The 23,565-nt window shown below is 36.7% G+C and overlaps 2 protein-coding genes across 3 annotated transcripts in view; one reads left to right on the top strand and one right to left on the bottom strand.

The window, feature by feature from the left end:
- Ift74 (intraflagellar transport 74) overlaps window positions 1-23,565 on the bottom strand; it is a 65,709-nt gene that overhangs the window by 35,928 nt on the left and 6,216 nt on the right. Inside the window, exons 3-8 of the mRNA XM_013020774.1 lie at window positions 23,271-23,406; window positions 22,127-22,175; window positions 20,481-20,579; window positions 20,262-20,322; window positions 17,312-17,371; window positions 15,174-15,235 (exon numbers count right to left, since the gene is read on the bottom strand). Of these exons, the coding sequence (XP_012876228.1) occupies window positions 15,174-15,235; window positions 17,312-17,371; window positions 20,262-20,322; window positions 20,481-20,579; window positions 22,127-22,175; window positions 23,271-23,406 (467 nt within the window). The remainder of the gene's footprint in view (window positions 1-15,173; window positions 15,236-17,311; window positions 17,372-20,261; window positions 20,323-20,480; window positions 20,580-22,126; window positions 22,176-23,270; window positions 23,407-23,565) is intronic.
- Window positions 2,156-14,780, top strand: Lrrc19 (leucine rich repeat containing 19). Of its 2 annotated transcripts, XM_013020826.1 has the most exons (5): window positions 2,156-2,240; window positions 7,516-7,602; window positions 10,428-10,941; window positions 12,121-12,309; window positions 13,293-14,780. In XM_013020826.1, the coding sequence occupies exons 1-5, from the start codon at window positions 2,232-2,234 to the stop codon at window positions 13,619-13,621; spliced, it is 1,128 nt and encodes a 375-aa protein (XP_012876280.1). In that variant the 5' UTR covers window positions 2,156-2,231; the 3' UTR covers window positions 13,622-14,780. The 2 variants fall into 2 exon arrangements, with proteins under 2 accessions (XP_012876280.1, XP_012876281.1); XM_013020827.1 differs by lacking the exon at window positions 7,516-7,602 and having other exon boundaries at window positions 2,158-2,240.

Raw genomic sequence — 23,565 nt, 5'->3', positions numbered from 1 at the left:
CCAGAGTTCAGGCCCTATGACCAGACCCCCCCCCAAAAAAAAAAGAAAAAAAAAGAAATCTGCCATGTAAATCATAAAAGCATTTTTGACTAAACTGGGGTAGGCAGATCTATAGCACAACTTTAGTTTTTTTCAAGAAATGATAGCTTTTGATGAATAATGTTATACTTAAATTCTTTTATCTAATGATTTAATTACAATAACAAATTATTGTCATATTTTGACATTAAAATACATTAATTTCCCAAAAAGTATCACTGTTAAGCACTAATAGTAAAATTTATTAAAAGAAATAACTATATTACATAATAAGAAATATCAGTGATGTGTCCCTTATTTTCTATGCAAAGCCAACAATAGAGAATTTCTAAAAAAAAAAAAAAGAGAGAGAGATAAGTTGCCACCTTTTCATGCAAATAATTGTTTTACTTTTAGAAAACTTGATTTAACATACATTTTCAATCTCAAGATCATAAATTTCTTATTGGGTTTCAAAATCTGAATAACCTATCACACCTTCCTATCTCTCACTCATAGGTATCAACTTTTACAGCTAAACTCAGTGGCTCTACATATACTCACACCATCTATATACTTTTACCCCTAACAAACATAATCTAGATTCAGAAATTCTCCTACAAACTTTATCTCATAATAACCAAATAAAAGATGGACCTGATAAAACAGACAACCAGAATTTCAATTTAATTTTTCTTCACTATTGGTACAGGCAGTGATGTCTTCCTTTATGCTTTGAATAGGACAGTATAACAAACATGTTTATGCTGCTACAATTTACATGGATATTTGAGCTCACAGAATTTTTGTTTGTTTGGTAATGTAGTTGGAACTGAGGGCCTTTTATTTGCTAGGTAATAGTAATTCACCATTTGAGCCATACTCCTCGCCTGCTTTCTTTCTTTTTTTTTGGTCCAGTCATGGGGCCTGAACTCTAGGCCTGGGCGCTGTCCCTCAGCTCTTCAGCTCAACACTAGTGCTCTACCACTTGAGCCACAGTGCCACTTCCAGCTTTTTTTTTTCTGCTTATGTGGTGCTGAGGAATCGAACCCAGGGCCTCATGCATGCAAGACAAGTGCTCTACCACTGAGCCACCTTCCCAGCCCCCTGCTTTAATTATTTCTTGGATAAGGTTTCATGCTTTTGCCCAGGCTGGCCTGGACTGTGATCTTCCTATTTATGACTTCTAATAGCTGAGAGGAAAAAATAACTTGTTCAGTTTGTTTGTAAAGATGGGGTCTTAGTAGGTAATGACTTCCTTGTCTCAAATCATAATTATTCCCATCTATGCCTTCTAAGTAGCTGAGATGACCGGCATGTATCACCGTAGTTGGCCATATACAGAACTTTTAATCAGAAACTATTAATTCTGATCTGTTTTGTAGATTGACAGTAGAGCCTGCCTAGAAGAGTTAATCTTTTGGAACTACTTCATTCTCAGTCTCATGATTATGCACTACCAACACTGTTTCTTCCTACTACTGTAGAGTATAGTTGGATGTTAACTATTAATTCTGATCTGTTTTGTAGATTGACAGTAGAGGCTGCCTAGAAGAGTTAACCTTTTGGAACTGCTTCATTCTCAGTCTCATGATTATGTACAACCAACACTTCTTCCTACTACTGTTGAGTAGAGTTGGATGTTAACTAATGTAATGTATTCTATTTTACAGAGAGGAAATGACAGTACAGAAAGGTAACTGATTTTCTGAGACCATATAATGGGCAACTGTCAAATCTTTTAATACTTTGCTCCTGTTATAACTTGGCAGTAAAACAACCAAGGAAGGTGTCATAAAACAAGCAAACAACAAAGCTGAAAGGAAATGGAATACAAAACTTAATGGTATCTTTTCAATTTGAATCTTTCTAAGCACAAATACCTTTGTGACTACAAAAAATACTTTAGAAACAAAAGTATACAATAATATTACACAATTTAAGTCACAAAGTAAAATTCTTAATATTTTAATGTTTCTGCATAGTAATTAAGGAGCCTAAATAAACAAACCACCTTCTTACACTACAAAAGTCAGAGATGACTTTAAGAAACTATTCTAGTCAATCTTTTGCTAAGGAAGCTCAGCTTTTTTTTAATCATTTGGTCACTGGGGACAAAGGTTAGAACAAAGTGAAATGCAATCATATGATAAACTTTTTTCGAATGGCGAAGAAGGAACAGAATAAATTTCATTAGTAAACCTGTGTTACAAATGCAAAAGGTAAGATCTGATATATTTACAGGTCGTCTTGTCGTCAAATTTAAAAAGATATTTAAGTTAATTAAGTGTACAAAAATATTTGTCTTTAAAAGTGATTAAAAAAAGGAGAAAATGTGATTCTATTTTTCATAGAAATCTCAGAAACAATATATATGTGGGAAATTTCCAGAGGATATTTTCCAGAGTTAAAATGGAACACAAAATAACTTCTTTTCTTTGGAACAGAATGTTTCACCTAGCCCACAAAATGTGTAAGAACTTTTTATTTTGAAATACACATATGCTCCAAACATACTGAATTCTGGCATAATTATCTAAAATGTTGAAGGGGAAAAACTAGATATAGAATGTACTTAACAAAATTTTACATATATATATATAATATATTCACAGTATTCACAGTATTTAACATTGTTTTTGTGTGTAAAGCTTTTTTGTCCTATAATATACATCATAGGTTATGTAAAAAGGATCTGATTTTATAAAATGATTATAAAGAAACTGATATTCAATTTGTTCTCTATTTTTATTTGTTTCTAAGTAACCACAAATTAAAACTCAAATATCATTTCAATATAAATTTCAAATTGTGGGAAAAAGAAAAGAGAAAAAAAACCTGATTTCCTTTTAAAATCAATTTTTTCCAGTTGAAGGAAATGTCAATTTCTTCATCATTTACTACTTGCTACTCTTGTCAATGATTTCTATAAGATGGCCAATAATGCTAACAGGTGCTTTTGCCTAGAGATTTACTCAATGTTGTAATGGCCAACATTCATTCCTTCTCTCAATCATTTTTCTATTAAAAGACACACAAATATGTGAAAAAATGTGAATAGTGGGGACCAAAGAGTATATCTCAGAGGTTTAGAGATAGTAATGCTTTACAATTATTCAATGATTTCTTTAACAGACCATTGAGTTCATATGTGCTCCTTTTAACTCTAAGATTTATCAAACAGAAGGCAAAAAATATTCTTTTCTAATTCTTATTTTATTTCTTTTAGTACATTGCAAAAAACAAATATAATAGATAATAAATATAAGATTATCTTCTGTCTCCATTTCTACGTAGGCTAACAGCCATTATCTTGCCTTTATTTCTTTCCTCATCTGCTTCTAGTTAATCTTCATTTAAATCCGACTATTTTTCATATTTCTTTTAGCCATCCTATCCTATATATGTCTGAAAAAGTACTCCCTATTTACCAATGCTCACTCACTTGTGTATCCCACCACAGATGTAAGAACGTCACCACATGCTGAGAAACATTAAAATAAGTCACTGAACAAGTTGTTCAACCATTTCCAAAGGTCATTAAACACAGGTAAACAACCTGGGTTGTAAAGAACTCAGAACATTGTAAAGAACTTAAGCATTCCCTTTTCTGGACAATGGTCTAGAATAAATGACAGCCTGACCTCAGGTCTGGCTCTATACCAGATTCTAAATGTTCTATATTCAAAAGCTGCACAAAATCCAGGAAGCAGAGCAGCTTTCTCTCACAAATGTGGTTTAACTATGGAAAGAGAAAGTAAAAGTATAATAAGGCTAAACAGATCAACATATGAATACCATGAGGAAATACAATAGAATAATACTGAAATAATAATTCTAGCTACTAAGGAGGCAGTAGACTTCTGTAATTTGAAAACAATCTTCACTGATTAGTTTTTCTGGTTCCTGTTCAGTTGGAATAAACTTTCTTTAGAAAATACTTATTAATTATAATAAATGCTATAATGTGGTTCTAAAGATGACAGGCTATTCCTTTTGTAGAGACTTGTTTATGGATAGTCTCTGATGTTGATATTGAGAAAACAGAGGTAGAAAGAGAATGATAAGGCTTTGAATGTGGCTTAGTGGTAGAGTGCTTGCCTTGTATGCATGAAACCCCGGGTTCAATTCCTCAGTACCACATACACAGAAAAAGCTGGAAGTGGTACTGTGGCTCAAGTGGTAGAGTGCTAGCCTTTAGCAAAAGAAGCTCGGGGACAGTGCCCAGGCCCTGAGTTCAAGTCCCAAGACTGGAAAAAAAAAAAGAAAGAGAATGATAAAACATCAAAGTTATGAATAAAATCATTAAATCAAATCTAACTATTCACAAAGAGGAGTGTGCTCCAATAAATGGCAATATCTTTTTTAAAAGGCATTTTTAATGTACCTATTAACTATGACTTTGGCTCAAACCCTGAGAACTAAATGAGAACAAAAGATAAAAAGGAGTATAAACTTACAAGGGCTCAGGGGTTAGCAGCAATGAAACTTAGAAACTATAAAATTGATATATGAATGGAAACTAACCAGAAAAGCAATATTTTCCGAAGTCAGCAGCTGAAAAACCTAAGAGCCAACTGATTTACATTTCAGAGACTCTTGAATGGTCCAAAAATTGGCCTTACCAAATACTGTGGAAGTAGAGGAAGAAAAAAAGGTGATAATTCTTTCCTGGTTCTGCCTAGTCGGATTATGTTCCTCCCCTATGTGAGATTAGTGCAATTTTTTTCTGCACTAAATATTAAATATAAACACATTTTTTGACCACTCAGTTTATAATGAAGACTATTGGCCTTGTCTATCCAGGTAGTAGAAAAGCCATTTTATGGAATTTAACCAACCCAAGAGAAAAGTTTCACATATAATGACATTTAAGAATAAACCCACCAAAACAGTCTAGCAAGTTCACTCTACAGTAAGGTCAAGTAAAGAAGACCTAAACAAAGTTTCCAGTGAAGCTTTTAGTTTTCTGCTCTTCTGCATAAGCCCAAAACCAAGTATAAGTAGAAATGTAAAGAAAGCCTCCAACAAACCTGAGAACACAAAGGCTAGTCAAGGGAGGAAAAGGACAACAAAAACTACATATAAAAAATAATATCGGGGGCTGGGAAGGTGGCTCAGTGGTAGAGTGCTTGCCTTGCATTCATGAGGCCCTGGGTTCGATTCTTCAGCACCACATAAGCAAAAAGAAAAAAGCCAGAAGTGGTGCTGTGGCTCAAGTGGTAGAGTGCTAGCCTTGAGCTGAAGAGCTGAGGGACAGCGCCCAGGCCCAGAGTTCAGGCTCCACGACTGGACCCAACAAAACAAAAAAACAAAAAAATAATATCAGCCAGGTGCCCATGGTTCATGCCTGTAATCCTAGCTACTCAGTGGCTGAGATCTGAGGATCATGGGTCAAAGCCAGCCTGGGCAGGAAAATATGTGAGCTCTTATCTCCAATTAACCACCAGAAAACCAGAAGTGGTGCTGTGGCTCAAGTGGTAGAGTGCTCACCTTGAGCTGAAGAGCTCAGGGGCAGTGCCCAGGATCAGAGTTAAAGACCCATGACTGACAAAAAAATAAATTAAATAAACAATATCATGCAATAGCTATTATAGTAGATTATAATAGTGTAATAGATAATAGAAAACTCAAGTAGTAACTTACTACAGAAAAAAACACTAAGTGAGCAAAAAAAAGGTCTTAGAATTAAAAATGGAAAGAAATAGAAAACTTGAATAGGAGAGTTTGAAGACAAAGATGAGGATATGTCCAGAAAGCAGAGAAAAACATAGTAGGGGGCGGGGGGAAACCCTGAAAACTAAGCACATAAAAAACCAGGCCACAGTTGGGCACTGTGGCTCCTAGCTAGCTACACAGGAGGCTGAGATCAGGGGATTGTGTTTTGGGTAAGTCTATGAGACTCTTTATCTCCAAGAAACTACAAATAAGCCAGAAATGAAGCTGTGCTCAAAGGTAAAGCACAAAAGCTTCAGGACAGTTACCCAGACCCTGAGATCAAGTCTCAGGACTGGCACACACACACAAAGCAAAAATAAAAACAGGCCTATTAATTTAGAGGGAAAAATACCAAAATACTGCATACTGCTACATGGTTCAATAACCAATAGCTTTGATAACCAAACAGTAAGTGAACTGTTAGGAAGTGAGTGTTTTAGATGCTATTAGAAATTAAGGTAGAAAGCGTTTGAAAGATAGCTGAAGATTTGTAGATTTTCGTCTTCCACAAGTATATGCTAATGAATGTCAACAGCCAAAAGCTAAAACTAAAAATATAAACATATACTTACACACACACACACGCTCATACACACACACACACACACACACACACACACACACATCCGGGCACAGGTGGCTCATGCCTGTAATCCTAGCTACTCAGAAGGCTGAGATCTAATGAGGCTCATGGTTCAAAAAGCCAGCCCGGGCAGAAAAGTCTGTGACACTCTGATCTCCAATAAAAACCACTAGAAAACCAGAAGTGGTGCTGTGGCTCAAGAGGTAGAGCACTCACCTTGAGCTGAAGAGCGCAGGGACAGTGCCCAGGTCCAGAGTTTAAGCCCCAGGACCACCACCAACAACAACAACAACAAAAAAAAAATATATATAGGTTTTCATGGATGGTGTGTGTGTGTGCGTGTGTTTAAAAAGTATATCCAAGGCTGGGAAGGAGCGCTTGCCTTGCATGCTTAAGGCCCTGCGTTCAATTCCCCAGCACCACATAAAAGCAAAAAGAAAAAAGCTGAAGTGGCACTGTGGCTCAAGTGGTAGAGTGCTAGCCTTGAGCTGAAGAGCTGAGGGACAGCGACCAGGCCCAGAGTTCAGGCCCACAACTGGACCCCCCCCCAAAAAAAAGTATATCCACTTCAATTGCTTTAGTGTGTGCCCTTTATTTGACCTAGAGCTAATGAGATCCCCTAATAGGGGTGTGGAACCTCCTGTCTCATCATTTGGTCCATGATAGAACAGAAATGTATGCTATCATCCTATTGCTCTGGGCTATGTGCCAGTTTGATGATTTATATGGGCCATGGACAAGGTTCTAATTATCCAAATGGTCCTTAGCAGAAAAAAAGGTTCCCTTGCATGTCTCATTTTTCCACCTGGGCTTTCTAGTTTAAGATCAGATTGCAGGAGCTGGGAAAGGTGGCTCAGTGGTAGAGTGCTTGCCTTGCATGCATGAGGCCCTGGGTTCGGTTCCTCAGCACCACATAAGCAGAAAAAGCCAGAAGTATGCTGCAGCTCAAGTGGTAGAGAGCTAGCCTTGAGCTGAAGAGCTGAGGGACAGCGCTCAGGCCCAGAGTTCAGGCTCCATGACCAACAACAACAACAAAAAGATCAGATTGCAGATGGTGAAAGACAACATGCTTATTTCACATTTAATTTATTCTTAGAAAAAATAGATTTGAAAGGGGAAAAGGAAATTAGAATGTCTTCAATAGCTTTTAAGGTTCAAGCTGCCTATTTAGATGAAAATATTCTCTTTTCTTTCAGGCCTGCATTATGAAAATCAGATACATGATGATCTTGTTTTGGCCCATCTCTGTACTATTATCTGACAAAAGCCAGACTTCTAAAACAGTAAGTTTTTATAAGTAGTAAGAACTTTTTGTATTTGGTAAAAACGTTTTCAAAAGCAAATATAGCAAAATATCTAAAGGCAAATAGCTGAAAAACAAAACAAAACAAAAAACAGAAACCCTAAGAAACTGAGCTATATATTATATATATAAAATCCCTCCCTCCTTAGTGGAAATTGAACCTATGGCCCCACAAGGATCCACCACTTAAACCATACATCCCTGTCTTTTTGGCTTTCAATATTTTGGATAGTGTTTTTCACTAATTTTGTCTCAGGTGGCCTCAAATCCATCCTCCTACCTAAGTCTGCTGAATAGCTGGTAACATCGGTATGTGACCCCGTGTTGGCTTGCTTTCTGAAATAGGGTCTGGCTAATTTTTTCATCCGCTGGCGAGGAACCAATCTGGTTTCTTCCTCTAGAGTAGCAGGGATTTACAGAGTCATAAAGCCCACCCATGTAAATTTAGTTTTTACTTACCTGAGTATATTCAAATTTGTACTCTTTGAACCAAATACAAATTTTACTGAGTTCTTTAAATTCTGTTATCCCAACTTCTGGGAAGATATAAGTAAGAGAATTTTGGTCTAGAGGGCCATGTGGGATAAATCTGAACAATCAAAAAAACCCAAAAAGGCTAAAGGTGTGGTTCAAGCAGTAGTGCTGGCCTAGCAAGCCTAAGGACCTGAGTTCTAACTCCAATAGTTCTTAACAAGAACAACAAAAGAGACCTGATTGAAGAAATGTGTGAGTTTTCAGTAGAAGTTCAGAGATTAGTTCCAAGACATAAGAACAATATTTAAAGAACAAGACATAAGAACATTTAAAATACAGGAAATGCACTTCTGTAATACAGAACTTAAAAGACTGGGAAGGTGGCTCAGTGGTAGAGTGCTTGCCTTGCATGCATGAAGCCCTGAGTTCGATTCCTCAGCACCACATAAGCAGAAAAAGCCGGAAGTTGCACTGTAGCTCAAGTGGTAGAGCTCTAGCCTCAAGCAGAAGAGCTGAGGGACAGCGCCCAGGCCCAGAGTTCAGGCCCCATAACTGACAAAAAAAAATAAAAGACGGAGGCAGAGAAGCACCTGTTTTAGACCAGTCTGAAGTACATGGTAAGACCCTGTTTCAAAATAACAACAAAACAACAATAATAAGAGTTGCTATTAGGATTGAAACTTTTTAGAAATTCATTTATTTAGGAGAGAAATTGTTTGGGTACATAACTATTCTTTTTATTATTTCAACTGCAGAGATAGCCATGACAAGAATGATTTCTTTGAATTCATATCTACATCAACAAAGCACGTCACTTTGTGTGGTACATTACACTGAATCATGGCTCAATTTCTGATATCAGTAAATATTTCCTTTAAAAACACCAAACATCCCAAATTACTTGAATGAAGTTAAGAATTCAATGTATATCCTACAAAATTAAGAAAAGTGAGGGAAGGGATGGGCTGGGAGAGATGGGTGAGAATACTGAAAGGGATGGCATTGGTCAAGATGCAGTGTATTCATAAACTGCCTTGTTGAATGACAACTCCTTTGTACGATTATTTGAATATTTTTTAAAAAGCCAGACCCTGTGGCTCATGCCTATAATTCTAGCTGCTTAGGAGGCTGAAATCTGAGGATAGCTATTTGAAGCCAGCTCAGGAAAGTCATAGTAAAGACTGTGAGATTCGAATCTCAAATTAACAGCCGAAAAAAGCCAGAAGTTGAACTGTGGCTCAAATGGTAAAACTCTAGCATTGAGCAAACCAGCTCAGTAACAGCACAGAAAAAAAAGAAAAGAAAAAAACCCATTACCCTTCTGGATTACTAATATTAATACAACAGAGTTTTTTTTTGTTTTTTTGGGGTTTTTTTGTTTTTTTTGGTCCGGTTGTGGGGCCTGAACTCTGGGCCTGGGCGCTGTCCCTCAGCTCTTCAGCTCAAGGCTAGCGCTCTACCACTTGAGCCACAGCGCCACTTCTGGCTTTTTTCTTTTTGCTTATGTGGTGCTGAGGAATCGAACCCAGGGCCTCTGGCTTGCAAGGCAAGCGCTCTACCACTGAGCCACCTTCCCAGCCCCTACAACAGAGTTTTTATAAGGTGTTATTTTTAAATTATTTAATAGGCCTAGGTATTATGTTAGTTCTCAACCACCTTATTATTTTAAATTAATTTTTTCCATAAATGTTGGCATTTTACATTTTTTTTTGAGATAGGTCTCAATTCTGAAGCCCAGGCTGATCTTGAACTTGGAAACTTCTCTCACTGCCTCCTGAATATTGAGATGACTACATTCACAAAATTATTATTTATTTCATAGTTCTGTATGTAAATAAGAAACACTGGGGCTGGGAAGGTGGCTCACTGGTAGAGTGCTTGCTTTGCATTGCATGAGGCCCTGGGTCTGATTCCTCAGCACCACATAAACAGAAAAAGCTGGAAATAGTGCTATGGCTCAAGTGGTAGAGCACTAGCCTTGAGCTGAAGAGCTGAGTGACAGCACCCAGACCCAGAGTTCAGGCTCTACCAACAACAAAAAATGAAATAAAATTAAATTAAATAAGAAACATCAATAGTATTTTGCTAATTATTACATAATAGCTATTGGAGGACATGTATATAATACAGTGAAGTCTCTGTGCTTAATAGTATCAGAATTTCACCCCAATGGAAAGAAAATCTGTGCACTACCCTTTTCACACTGTAATACTAAAAGATGAGATTTTTTTTCCCAAATGATTTCTAATACCTATGTGCTTAGATAAAAATTTGAGAAATTCTGTTAATATTTTTCCTGATCACTGCATTTCTAATTTTTTTCTTTTTTAGGAAGTCAAGTATAACTTCACTGAAAAGAATTACACTTTGATTCCAGCAGATATCAGTAATAATGTTAGTATACTTGACCTCAGTTATAACCAAATTACTCTGAACTTAACAGACATCAAAGTGCTAGAGATGTACTTTTTACTTATTGAGCTCTACTTGAATCAGAACAGTATCAGTATCTTACATAATAATAGTTTTATTAATCTGTCCAGCCTACAAATCTTACATATCTGTAGAAATTCCATCAATGTAATTCAAAAGGATGCATTTATGGGCTTAAGTAAGCTAAAAGAGTTATATCTGTGCCAAAACAAAATATTACAACTGAACCCAGAAGTGTTTGTGCCTTTAAGCAACCTGAAAGTTCTCAATCTGCAAGACAATCTGATGAACTACTTTGATAGACCACAACTATTTCATCTGGAATTAATAATTTTGTACAGAAATCCATGGAACTGCACTTGTAGACTATTCAATTTACAGAACTGGTTGAACACATCAAATGTAATACTAGGTAAGCTACCACATTTTAAGTTCATTAAAACCAAAATGTGATTTGTTTTTGGTGTTTTACTCCATGAAAATCTCTCATGTCATGTTCTTTATTTTATTTTTGCTAGGCCTGGGTGCTGTCCCTGAGCTTCTTTTTGCTCAAGGGTAGCACTATACCACTTGAGTCACAATACCACTTCTGGCACAAGGCTATAATCCTAGCTACTGAGAAAACTGAAGCCTAAGGAACTTTGTTTAAAGCCAGCCCAGGCAAGAGAGCTCATGAGACTCTTATCTCTTATTAACCAATCAAAAGCTGGAAGTACAGCTGAAACTGTAGCTGGATGAGTGGTAGAGCACCAGCCTTGAGCACAAAAGCTAAGGGGCAATGTCCAGCCTTGAGTTCAAGCTCCAATACTGGCACACACACACACACACACACACACACACACACATAAAAAGCTGGGCGCCAGTGGCTCATACCTATAATCTTAGTTACTCAGGAGGCTGATATCTGAGGACTGTGGTTCAAAGCCAGCATGGGCAGAAAAGTCTATGAGACTCACCTCCAATAAACCACCAGAAAACGGAGGCAGCACTGTGGCTAAGCGGTAGAGTGCTAGCCTTGAGCTGAAGAGCTGAGGGACAGCACCCAAGCCCAGAGTTCAAGCCCCACGACCGACACAAAGAAACAAAACCCTTCACAACCATTAGGAAATTATTTTGGTTACACAGAAACATGAAAAGGAAAAAAAAACATTAAAAAATAATACCAAACAGATGTTCTTCTTTCCCCATCCCAGAATAAAAGAAATTTCAATGTCATTTCAGGTATTGAGGCTATAGTCAAAAAAGACTTCTTTTCTTATAACTACTTCCTGTATATTTTCAGGGTATCTTGTCAGAGTAGGTGACAAGTGCCTTATTTTGTTAATGACAGATCATATTCTGCTTCAGATTCACTTACTTGAAGTCTTAATAATAAAACCTTTACTAACACAACGGTAATAGATACTGCATTTCAGCTGTATTTATAAAATAATTTAGCAAGAATGTGCATCTTCCTTCATTCTGTTGCCATGCAAACACATCAAGGGTTTCTCATTATTAATGACCTTAGACAGAGCAAACCTTCTAAATAAAGCTATTGTAAAACATTCTAATTCTCTATAAATATTAACTTATTCCTCTTGTTTACTAGACTATGAGAACCTCACTATGTGTACCTATCCAGACAACCTGAAGAGTTACAACATCAAAACAGTGCCATTTACACCTGAATGCCACTCAAAACTGATTTCAGCTACAAGTGAAGATCTTTACATTCATTTTCAGTCCTTTAACAATTCAACTTTTAATAGTTATTTAAACAATGCAACAAGAAATCCAGGTAATGTATTGGCTTTGAATGTTAATATTGCTAGAGGTATCATACTACATAAACCTGACTGTCTATTTCCCCTTTGTGAATATCTATAAACAAGTAAGAACAATTCCTAGCCAGGTGCTGATGGCTCATGCCTAGAATCCTAGGTAATCAGAAGACTGCGATCTGAGCTCACTTTGAAGTCAGCCTGGGCAGGAAAGTCCATGAAACCCTTATCTCCAATTATTCACCAAAAAGTCAGAAGTAAAGCTGTTGCTCAAGTGGTAGAACATTAGCCTTCAGCAAAACAGTGCATGGACAGTGCCCAGGCCCTGTGTTCAAGTCTAGCCCAAGGACCTACATATAGACACACACACATACACACACACACACACACACACACACACACACACGTATGCATACACACAAAGATGGGTCTTGCTAACTTTAAAGGCAGTACCACCATACCGGGCCAAGACATAATTCTTGCGTGTGTGTGTGTGCGGGCGCGCACTCGCGCACATGCACAAACCAGTACTGAGGCTTGAACTCAGGGCCTGGTACTGTCCTTTAGCCTTAGCTTTTTTTGTTGTTGTTGTTGTTTGTGGGGGCTGAACTCTGGGCCTGGACACTGTCCCTCAGCTCTTCAGCTCAAGGCTAGCACCCTACCACTTGAGCCACAGTACCACTTCCAGCTTTCTTCTGCTTGTATGGTGCTGAGGAACCGAACCCAGGGCCTCATGCATGTGAGGTAAGCACTCTACCACTGAGCCAACTTCCCAGCCCTAGCCTTAGCTTTTTTATGCTCAAGTCTGGCACTCTACCATTTGAGAAAAAGGTATTCTTTTATCACACTATCAAATATGTTTTATATAGTGTGTTAGTCACATCTGTCTAAGTAAAGCTATAGTTTATGTTCTAATATCAGCACTGGACAGTTAACAGGACTGGGAATTGTGATTGTTCTACTTCTGTGAATTTAACAGAATCTCTCTCTTCCACTTAAGAACATGAACCGCTTGGAAAAAGCTGGGCTTTCCTTGTTGGTGTCGTTGTCACTGTCCTGGTGACTTCCCTCCTCATCTTACTTGCTGTCAAATGCCCAGTCTGGTACAAGTTTCTGCTTAGTTACAATCATCATCGCCTAGAAGAGCATGAAGTGGAAACCTGTGAAGACGGCTTTAGTGCAAATACAAATTCTCCTTCACAGATACCACATATAAACTCTGATGACACCATAGTAATATTTGAACAATTACATTCATTTGCCATAGATGATGATGGGTTTATTGAAGACAAATACATAGATACCCATGAACTATGTGAACAAAAATAATGTCTTTCATTGTTTGAAGTTTGAAAAGTACTATCAGTCTGCTCATAGTTTAGACATGGAGATTTTTAATGTAACAAAACTACAGCTAGTAGACCTTCACCTCAGTTAGTACTATATATAAATATATTAAAATTATGTTTAAGCTGATATACCATATAGTCTGTGAAACAGAATTGGCTCATGTTTATAATACATATTCACTTATGTTTCTAAAGCCAGTTTGTCTCTATTTTTTATTGTTAATTTATTTTATAGTAGAGAATGACTGTTAGCAAAGCAGAATTACTCTTAAGGGGTGAAGTGGGCAGTTCCCTTAAGACAAGCTGTGCTAGCTTGGAAGATGTTGGGGCCTGGAGGTTTATCCAATTAGGTATGGTTGCTAGGTGGTCCTCCTCAAATGGATAGGCACTGTGCAGAGGCTGCCTGAGTGTGTACACAAGAATATTTGGTGATCTTTGCTCTTCTTATTTGATGTTCTCTGCCCTTCCAGGTTTAACCTTGATATAGAGTGAGCTCCACCAGGATAGGAGAACATTATCTTGATGGCAGTAACCACTGGAGTTTTAGAATTGTGTATGGCAGCCTGAGGCATTCCCTCTCTCCCTGGTTACAATTTCTCTGTGTAGCTCTGGCTAGCTTCAAATTCATGGTATAGTTCAGGTTGACCTTGAACTCCAGAACCTTTCTTTCTCCAAAGTGCTGGGATTACAGACATAGTTCACAACATCCAGTTTTAATTTTGAAAATAAGCTAATTATCAGAACATTTATGAACACAGTCTAAACTAGTTGGCATTTACTATTTTTAGGCAGGTTATATACAAAACATACATTATTTACAGATATGAAACAGATTACTAATATAACTATTAATGCAAATAAGGTAATGTAAATAGCCTGCTAATAATGTGTCTTTCATGGACTAAATGGAACTAAAATATTATACCTCAAATTAGTTTGAGTTAAAATCATAAATGGTATATCTGAAGACATCTTTATTTATCTTAGATTATTAAGTTGCTGGAACAGAACATATGTATATAATTTGGTCATTTTATCTGTATACAATTTAGCCATTTAGAGATAATTAAGAAAACATACATTAACAATAAAATTTCCATTGTAAACATCTATTTTAAATTTTAAAAGGCAATAGGAGAAAAAGTTAAAAAATTTTACAAAGAAATAAATGGCTCAGAGGGGAAGACAAATAAAGAAGGGAAGGGGGAAATGTAGTCAAGAATTCATTATAGTAACTATAACCCCTCTGTACAGTATCTTTACAATAAAAATATATATTAAGAAAAAAAAGAATTCATTGTATATACCACAAAACTAAGAAAAGTAAAGAAAGGGGTGGGTTAAAGGGGGGTGAGAATGTTGAAGGGGGTGACACTGATCAAAAGGCATTGTATTCATAAACTGCTTTTATATGGTACCTCTCCTTTGTACAACTGCTTAAAAATAAATTCTAAAAATAAATAAAAATAAAAGAAATTACTCATGTTTACCTACTGAAGTTTAAGAATCTGACTTAAAAAGGTTGAACTTACGCTTGTCTTTCAGTAAAGATGATATCCATACTTTGTGTTTCTCGATCATTTTGAGCTTTAAGCTGAGTAAACAGTTAAGAAATTAGTGATTTTAAAATGTAATCATAGAATCAAACTTTTTCTGTAGAGGTTATCCTGATTATGAACTAAAGGAGAATAAGAAAAAAATACAGTATCTGTTTCATTAACAAGTAGTCTTTTCCAAGCATAAGCTCAAACCAAAAATATTCATTGTTCTTTAGTATTCTTCCCAATGATCCAATGTAAATTAAGATTACTTAAGTAGCATTTCAAGAATGCAAGTGCTCAAAAAAATTGAGCGGGGGTACCAGTGGCTCACACCTGTAATCTTATCTTCTCAGGAGGATGAGATCTGAGAATCATAGTTCAAAGCCAGCCTGGGCAAGAAACTCCAAACTAACCACCAAAAAGCCAGAGTGGAGCAGTGTATCAAGTGGTAGAGCACTAGCCTTGAGAATGAAAAAGCTTAGAGAAGGCACCCAAGACCTGAGTTCAAACCCCTGAACGAGAAAAAAAAAAAAGAAAGGAAAAAAAAGACTATAATATGCTGAATTCAAAACCATCAGTTTTATTCTTAAACCTATTCAATTCTATCCATGTATATCCAAATTAAAATTTGAACTTACCTTGAATAACAGAATACTTTAAAAGGTCTTATATTTTATTTCTGGCATTAAAATACAAGTTATAAGTTGTGAAGTTACTAATAATAATGTAATAAATTATTTGGGTTATAGAGCTCTAAATTTAAGTCAATTTATAAATTCTATCTTTTTCACAGAAAGGTAAATAAATTATAAGCTGCATAGTTATATGTCGTATGTTCTCACCTACATGTTTATAACCAAAGTAAGTGAATATTAACATGTTCTACTGTTTTCTACCAAATAATTAATCTAAGAACATTGAATACAAATTCTCATTAATCAGTCAAAAGTCAGTATTGTATCTGGTAGCATATGCATTCATATTTGTCTTTGTCATAAACCTATGAAAATGTATTGTTTATGCCCACTGAGCATTTGTGCATCACCTCCATTTGTGCAAAAATCAAACCAGAAATACTGATAACTAATGTATATGCAAGTAAATGTAGATGGCTATATCTAAGTCCAACACCAGTTTAAATGGACAGATCTAAAGCATCCACCTTGGAGATCAAGAGGAAGAAAAAGAGCAACTAAGGTTGCTCAACAATAACAGCAAAAATTTAGAATCAGTGATTCCTATCTGTAAGGTTCACAAGACTTTTACTGAACTCTTTCCAAGCTGGGTCCTAGTGGCTCTTGCTTGTAATCCATGCTACTCAAAAGGCTGAGATCTGAGAATAACAATTCAATGCCAGCCCAGTCAGAGACCATGAGAATTATAACCCCTTTGTAAAATCACTTAAAAGAATAAAAATATGGGGCTGGGAATGTGGCTTAATGGTAGAGTGCTTGCCTACCATGCATGAAGCCCCAGGTTTGATTCCTTAGTACCACATAAACAGAAAAAGCCAGAAGTAGTGCTGTGGCTCAAGTGATAGAGTGCTAGCCTTGAACAAAAGAAGCTCAGGGGCAGTACCCAGGCCTGAGTTCAAGCCCCAGAACTGGCAAAAATAAATAAATAAGCTGGGTGCCTGTGACTCATGCCTATAACCCTAGTTACTCAGGAGGCTGAGATCTGAGGATCATGGTTTAAAGGCATCCTGGGAAGGAAAGTCCATGAGACTCTTATCTCCAATTAACCACCAGAAAGACAGAAGTGGTGCAGTGGCTCAAGTGGTAGAGCACTCGCCTTGAGGAGAAGAGCTCAGGGACAATACCCAGGCCCATAGTTCAATCCCCACAACTGACAAAATTACTATGATTACAATTATGATTAATAAAAATATGATTACAAAAAAAGTCCATGAGACTAATATTTCCAACCAACCAACAAAAAACCAAAAGTGGATCTGTGGCTCACTTTTGCGCAAAAAAGCTAACAATTAGTACTCTTGAGTTTAAGCCCCAATACTGTTACTAAAAAACCAAAAGAACCCAAAAAACAAAAGACCACATCTTTCTAAATATAATTGCTTTGTTTTAGAGAATGATTCATATGTATCTATTGCTTATATTGATATTTCTTACCATGTTGTAATCATTCATTACTTCTTCCATTTCGGTATTGGTATTAAGTTTATCTACCAACTAAAAACAAAAAAAAGAAAACAAATTCATTAACCTTAATGGTCTGCCTAAGTTACAATATAGGGATTCAAACTCCCAAATGATGAGTAGTAATTTAAGAATTAATATTTCCAAGTTTTTTATTTTCTAGGATATGAAAATATATAAGGCTAAGATCAACACAATATGAAAAATTAAAGCTACCTATGCATTTGGCCAGTAACACTACAGTTTTAGTTTGGAAAAGTGATAAGGAATGAATCCTTATCTTGCAGATCATATCTTAAAGAGCTTTGCCTGCTTTAGAAAAGATAGCTAAGCTTATAAGTAAATATATACAAAAGGTATGTTTTAGAAAGACCTGTCAGAGTATTACTTTCCTTAGAGAAATGTTAAATTTATATATTTACACTAAAGTGTGAAACAACTTTCTTTTCCTAAAAGTTAAAAAGAAAATCAGTACGGCAAGACACAAACAGCATACTAGCAACCCCACTTTAAAAAGTTAGGCAATTCCCTGGCACTAGAGGCTCATGTCTGTAATCCTAGCTACTCAGAAGGCTGAGATCTGAAGATTGTGATTTGAAGCCAGCCCTGGCAAGTGAGTCCCTAAGAATATAGTTAGAAGGGAACATCATTTTCTTAGGAAATCTCACTAAATAGTAGATTCCACACAGTATTTAATCAAGAATATTTGTGTTGCTCAGTGCATTTAAGAAGTATAATGCAGCAAAATGTCACTGATGGTGTAATGTCTGCCTCAGACCATGCAGGCCCTGTGCAGACACCTCCCTGTCTCTTGGCTCAGTTTCCGCTCAGTATCTGTATTACTAGGTAACTGGCAACCTGGAAGTATTCACTTCCCCCTCCTGCTAGGTCACATCCTGGGCCCCTCTGGTCACAGGCCTCCCATCTGACCATATGAGGGCCCTGTGGTCTCACATCTGGATCCTATGTGGCCACACCTTTCTCCCACCTGGCCACATCTCTTCCCATCCCTGGCCTAGATAAGTCCTGGCCCTGGGTTAGGGTGCCCCTTCAGCCATGCCCTTCTCCATCATGCACTGCGGGAAAGCAGTTCAATAAAATAAACTTCTCTTCCTGCCTGAATACCCTGTGGTGTTCTCTTTATCGGCTACCTAATTAAACCTACCTATTTAATTTATCTTTCAATAAGTATAATAAAAATTACTAAGGAGATATACCATAATTTACCTAATCATGAATAGTCAAATAGTTTGTCATTTTCATTACACTATTGCCTAAAATGCCTAACGTGCCTAGCAGGAGGAAAAAGATGCTGACACTGTTATAATTCTATTTTCTTTTCTGTTTGTTTGTTTGTTTTGTCTTTTTTGACAGTCCTGGGGCTTAAATTTTGGGCCTGAGTGCTATCCCTTTATGCTCAAGGCTATCACTCTACCACTTCAGCCACACAACATTTCTGGCTTTTTCTGTGATTAATTGGAGATAAGTGTCTCACAGACTCCTCCTGCCTGGGATGACTTGGAACCATGATCCTCAGATCTCAGCTTCCTGAGTAGCTAGAATAATAGGTATAAGCCACTGGCACCCAGTTCTAACTCTATTTTCATGAAGGCAACATAACCACAAAGACTGAAGCAGCTGTCAGGGGTGCCAAGACAATCATTTCTTCTCTTTCTCTCTCTCTTTCTTCCTTCTTTCCTTTCCTTCCTTCCTTCCTTTCTTTCTCTCTTTCTTTCTTCCTCTGTTTTTCAAGACAAGGCCTCACTCATTCACCTATGCTGTCCTCCAACTCATGAACCTCCTGGCTTACTAAACTCTAAGACCTATGAAAATAGATGTGCGCCCCCACATCTTAACTATTTCTTTTTAAAGTCCACAATGGGGAGCATGCTTTGTGGAACAATGTTTGTATTATATTCCCCATTTTGACAGAATATATGCAATGAATAAAACATAAGGATGAAAGTAATCGTTGTACTACATAAATTTTTTAAATTTCATGATGGCAACTCTCTACAGAAAGAACTATATTTCTAAAGCAATTAAATTGTTGGTACTCAATACATTTTTTGCTAATTATCTAATATTGCTGGAGAAAAAGGCAGGTGGGCCCCATATATTTTTTAAAAAATGGGTCAGGTGCCAATGACTCATGCCTGTAATCTTAGCTACTCAGGAGGCTGGGATCTTCAGCCAGCCTGAGCAGCAAAAGCCATAAGATTCTTATCCCTGATTAACCACCCAAAAGCAGAAGTGGAGCTAATGCTTCAGGCCTTGAGCAGAAAAATTTCAGGGACAGTGCCCAGGCCCTGAGTTCAAGCCCTAGTCCCTCCCTCTCCCACAACTCCCCCACTACCACAGGAAAAAAAAATGGAATAATATACATCAATCTACTAAGGCAAGGTATTTCTGGTGAGAGAAAGGAGTATGACAAGAACAGGGGCATCTTGCCAAGTGCCAGTGTCTCACACCTGTAATCCTTGCTGCTCAGGAGGCTGAGATTTGAAGACGGTAGTTTAAGGCCAGCCTGGGCAGGAAAGTCCATGAAACTCTTATCTCCAATTAACCACCAGAAAACTGGAAGTGCAAGTGCAAGTGAAGTGGTAAGAACAAAGAATCTCTGGGATATTGCTCAGGCCCAGATTTCAAGCCCCATGACCAGCAAGAAAAATAAAAGGGACATCTTATTATCTATATTTTTATAGTGTCAATCTTTCACAGTAATTATATATCCATGAATTATTTAGTATTTAAAGTATGTATTTTAAATGGCAAAAAAATACAAATATTCAAAGGAAATTCTCTAAGAAAATAACGGATTGGTAGAAAAGGAAGAAAGAGGTGAGACTGTATGTAACTGTAACCCCTCTGTATATGACCTCTACAATAACAATTTTAAAAGTATATTAAAAAGAGCAAATACCATGTTGTAGTCTGCTAGTTGTCCTTGAAACTCTTTGATTTCCACAGCTAACGTCTCTGCCCTGCAAGCATGGAATACATTTAGAAATAAAGAGATGAACATTATGAAGAACTATAAATTCAGTATTATATGTACAGAATATTGAGTACTGAGTTAATAATTATTTAATGATAAATTACAAAAAAGGATTATATATATTTTAACTGTAAAATTACTTACCTCTTTTCATATGACAAATATACTGAATTTTCTTGATTGTACATTTCTATTTCCTTCTGAAGTTTATTAATTTCAGTTGTAAGTTCACTTATTTTACTTCTAATTGAAGGGAAAAAAAGAAAGTCAGTAGTACTTCTAAGGCAGAAGACTCCTTTTCTAGCTAAACAAAACATACATTTCATAAATGTTAACAATGACACAAATGGATTTGTGAAATTCATTTTTAAAAGAGAAAAGTTTCAATGATTTATTTGACTAAGAATGAGGAATATCCCACCCTATTCTACTCTACTGATGAGAAAGTGACATAGATTCTCTAATCACTGAAGTGAAGTAGGACTAAGAAACAACAAAAAAAGACAAAATTTAATGGAAATAAGAGAGAGAGACAATACAGATAATGAGGCAAGTTAGGAAAACATCTATCTGAGCAGGCAAAAGAGAGATGAGTAACATAAACTTTTTTTTTTTTTTGGTGCCAGTCACGGGGCTTGAACTCAGGGCTTGAACACTGTCCCTGAGCTTTTCTTCTCAAGACTTACACTCTATCACTTGAGCTACAGCTCCACTTGTCCACTTTGGTGGTTACCTGGAGATAAGAGTCTCATGGGTTTTCCTGCCTGGGCAGCTTTGAACCACAATCCTCCCTCACATCTCAGCCACTTGAGTAGTTAGAATTACAGATGTGAGACATCAGCATCCATCAATAAAAACGTCTTAATTTACAGTGGTACACTTATAGACATACAATAAAGCTTATGAATTAGTTAAAACTGGGCTGTTTACAGCAAATGATGAAATACATATTTATGCAGAACTCTGTACTGATTAAGATGTCATAAATAAATACACAGATATCTTCCTTTTCTTACTAGGGATAGCAGATGTTTCAATGATAAAAAATAGTACTGACAAAAATGCATAAAGGATTATTTAAGTAAACCTTAAATGTGTTATGGTCTGACAGTTTATGTCACCTTCAAAATTAATTTTGAAACTGAATTCCCCAATTCAAGAATGTTAACAGGTGGAACCTGTAAGAGTAATAATTAGGCCATAAAGATTCTGCCCTTGTGGACAGGATTAGTGCTAGAGGAAGCTTGGTAGAACTCTTCTGTCCTGTAAGGACACCATCCATAAGAAACAAATTCTCACCTTCTAGTACCTCAACAGAGGGTTTCTCAACCTCCAAAACTATGAGAAATAAGTTTTTATGATGTTAACCAGTCTCAGGTATTTTGTTGTAGCACAGATGAATACAAAATACGGTTCTCATACATATAAAAACCTTAGCTACTCAGGAAGCTGTACCTGGAAGATCTCAGTTCAAAGCCAGATAGTGCAGAAAAAAGTCTGCAAAACTCTGTCTCCAATTACCCTGCAAAATGCTGGGCCTGAGGTGTGGCTCAAATGGGAAAGTGCCAACCACGATTAAGAAAGAATGAGAGTGGGCCTTGCGTCCAAGTCCTGGTAATGGCACAAAAAATTTTTTTTCAATCTAATTATATTATTACAGTACATCTATACTGCATTATCACCAAGTTAAACAGAAATTGTTAGGATATAAAGGAGTTCTTAAAATACCTAACTACTACAGTAAGTACCATATTCATGATTCTGCATAGAGAGATGTTTACTTAACGTACCTAAGAAGTCCAAGATAATAAGATTTGTCTAAAATTTGTCTCTGGGGACCTAAAAGAAAATTTGTGAATGTTAGTGTTTCATTTCAAAATGCAACTAAACTAGCAAATCTAAAGCACAGTCAAAGATTATATGCCAACATTCTCAAAATTTGCAGGAAGATCCCAATACATCTAGGACAATTTCTGAAATGGAAATCTTAATTTTCTTAGGATTGTTGCATAAAGAATGCTGAATTAGCCAGGCATTGTGGCTCATGCCTGTCATCCTAGCAACTCAAGAGGCTGAGATCTGAGATCTGTAACTCTTTTGTACATCACTGTTAAAACAACAAAACACATTTAAAATAAAAAAACTGGAGGCTGGGAATGTGGCTCATGGTAGAGCACTTACTTGCATGCATGAGAGGCCCTGGGTTCGATTCCTCAGCACCACATAAGCAGGAAAAAAAAGCCGGAAGTGGTGCTATAGCTCAAGTGGTAGAGTGCTAGCCTTGAGCTGAAGAGTTGAGGGACAGCGCCCAGGCCCAGAGTTCAGGCCCCACGACCGGACCCCACCCAAAAAAAAAGAACTGGAAATGGAGCTGTGGTTCCAGATCTGGAATCTGAGATCTGCCAGCCAGGGCAGGATAGACCATGAGACTCCAAGTAATTACCAAAGAAGCTGCAAGTGGAGCTGTGGTACAAGTGGTAAGAGTGCTAGCCTTGACCACAAAAGCTCAGGGACAGCACCCAGGCTCTAACTTTGAACCTCAGGACTGGTGCGTGCACCAGAAAAAATAGCATTTTGATTCACTTCTCATAAATACAGACACTTTAACATCTTTAACAGACAACTTTTTCATCTTTAAATGGAAATAAAAAATTCAGAATATTTTTATACAATTCCAGAAATCTAATGTTCAATCCTGGGCTTTTCTTCAAATTATTTCAGATTTCTTCATATAATAACAAAGCTCCTTGATGAGAAAAATGAATAACAAAATAGCTAATATGTAGATATAACTTTTTAGTTACAATGTATTTTCACATGCATTCTGTTACAACTTTAGCAAAGAATAAGAACAAGATGCTGTATTTCTCATTTAGTAGTGTGGTACTATAGTAATTTTGTACAAAATGCATTCATCTTCATAAAATAAGATACCTTTCATCCCAGTTTTCATTCCACTCAAACCTTGTTGAGTTACAGGCCGATCAGCAACTTTGATTTGAGATGACAAAACTCCACCAGTCCCTAGAGTGCCACCACGAGAACCAGGTCTTGCTGTTCCAGGTGGCAACTAAATGATAAGCAAGATTATACATTCATTAAACTGGAAAAAACCACAAATATTGTGCCTCTACTACTAACAGGCTGGAAAGATAACTTCTTTAAAAATTAAAATTCTACACAATTTGTAAGATATTCCTTACATTTTTATTTTTATTCATTTTTTATT

The sequence above is a fragment of the Dipodomys ordii genome, unplaced genomic scaffold (assembly GCF_000151885.1).
Source record: "Dipodomys ordii isolate 6190 unplaced genomic scaffold, Dord_2.0 Scaffold53, whole genome shotgun sequence".
Taxonomy (NCBI): domain Eukaryota; kingdom Metazoa; phylum Chordata; class Mammalia; order Rodentia; family Heteromyidae; genus Dipodomys; species Dipodomys ordii.
The sequence above is the reverse complement of the archived record's forward strand: the minus strand, read 5'-3'. Positions and strand labels throughout refer to the sequence as shown.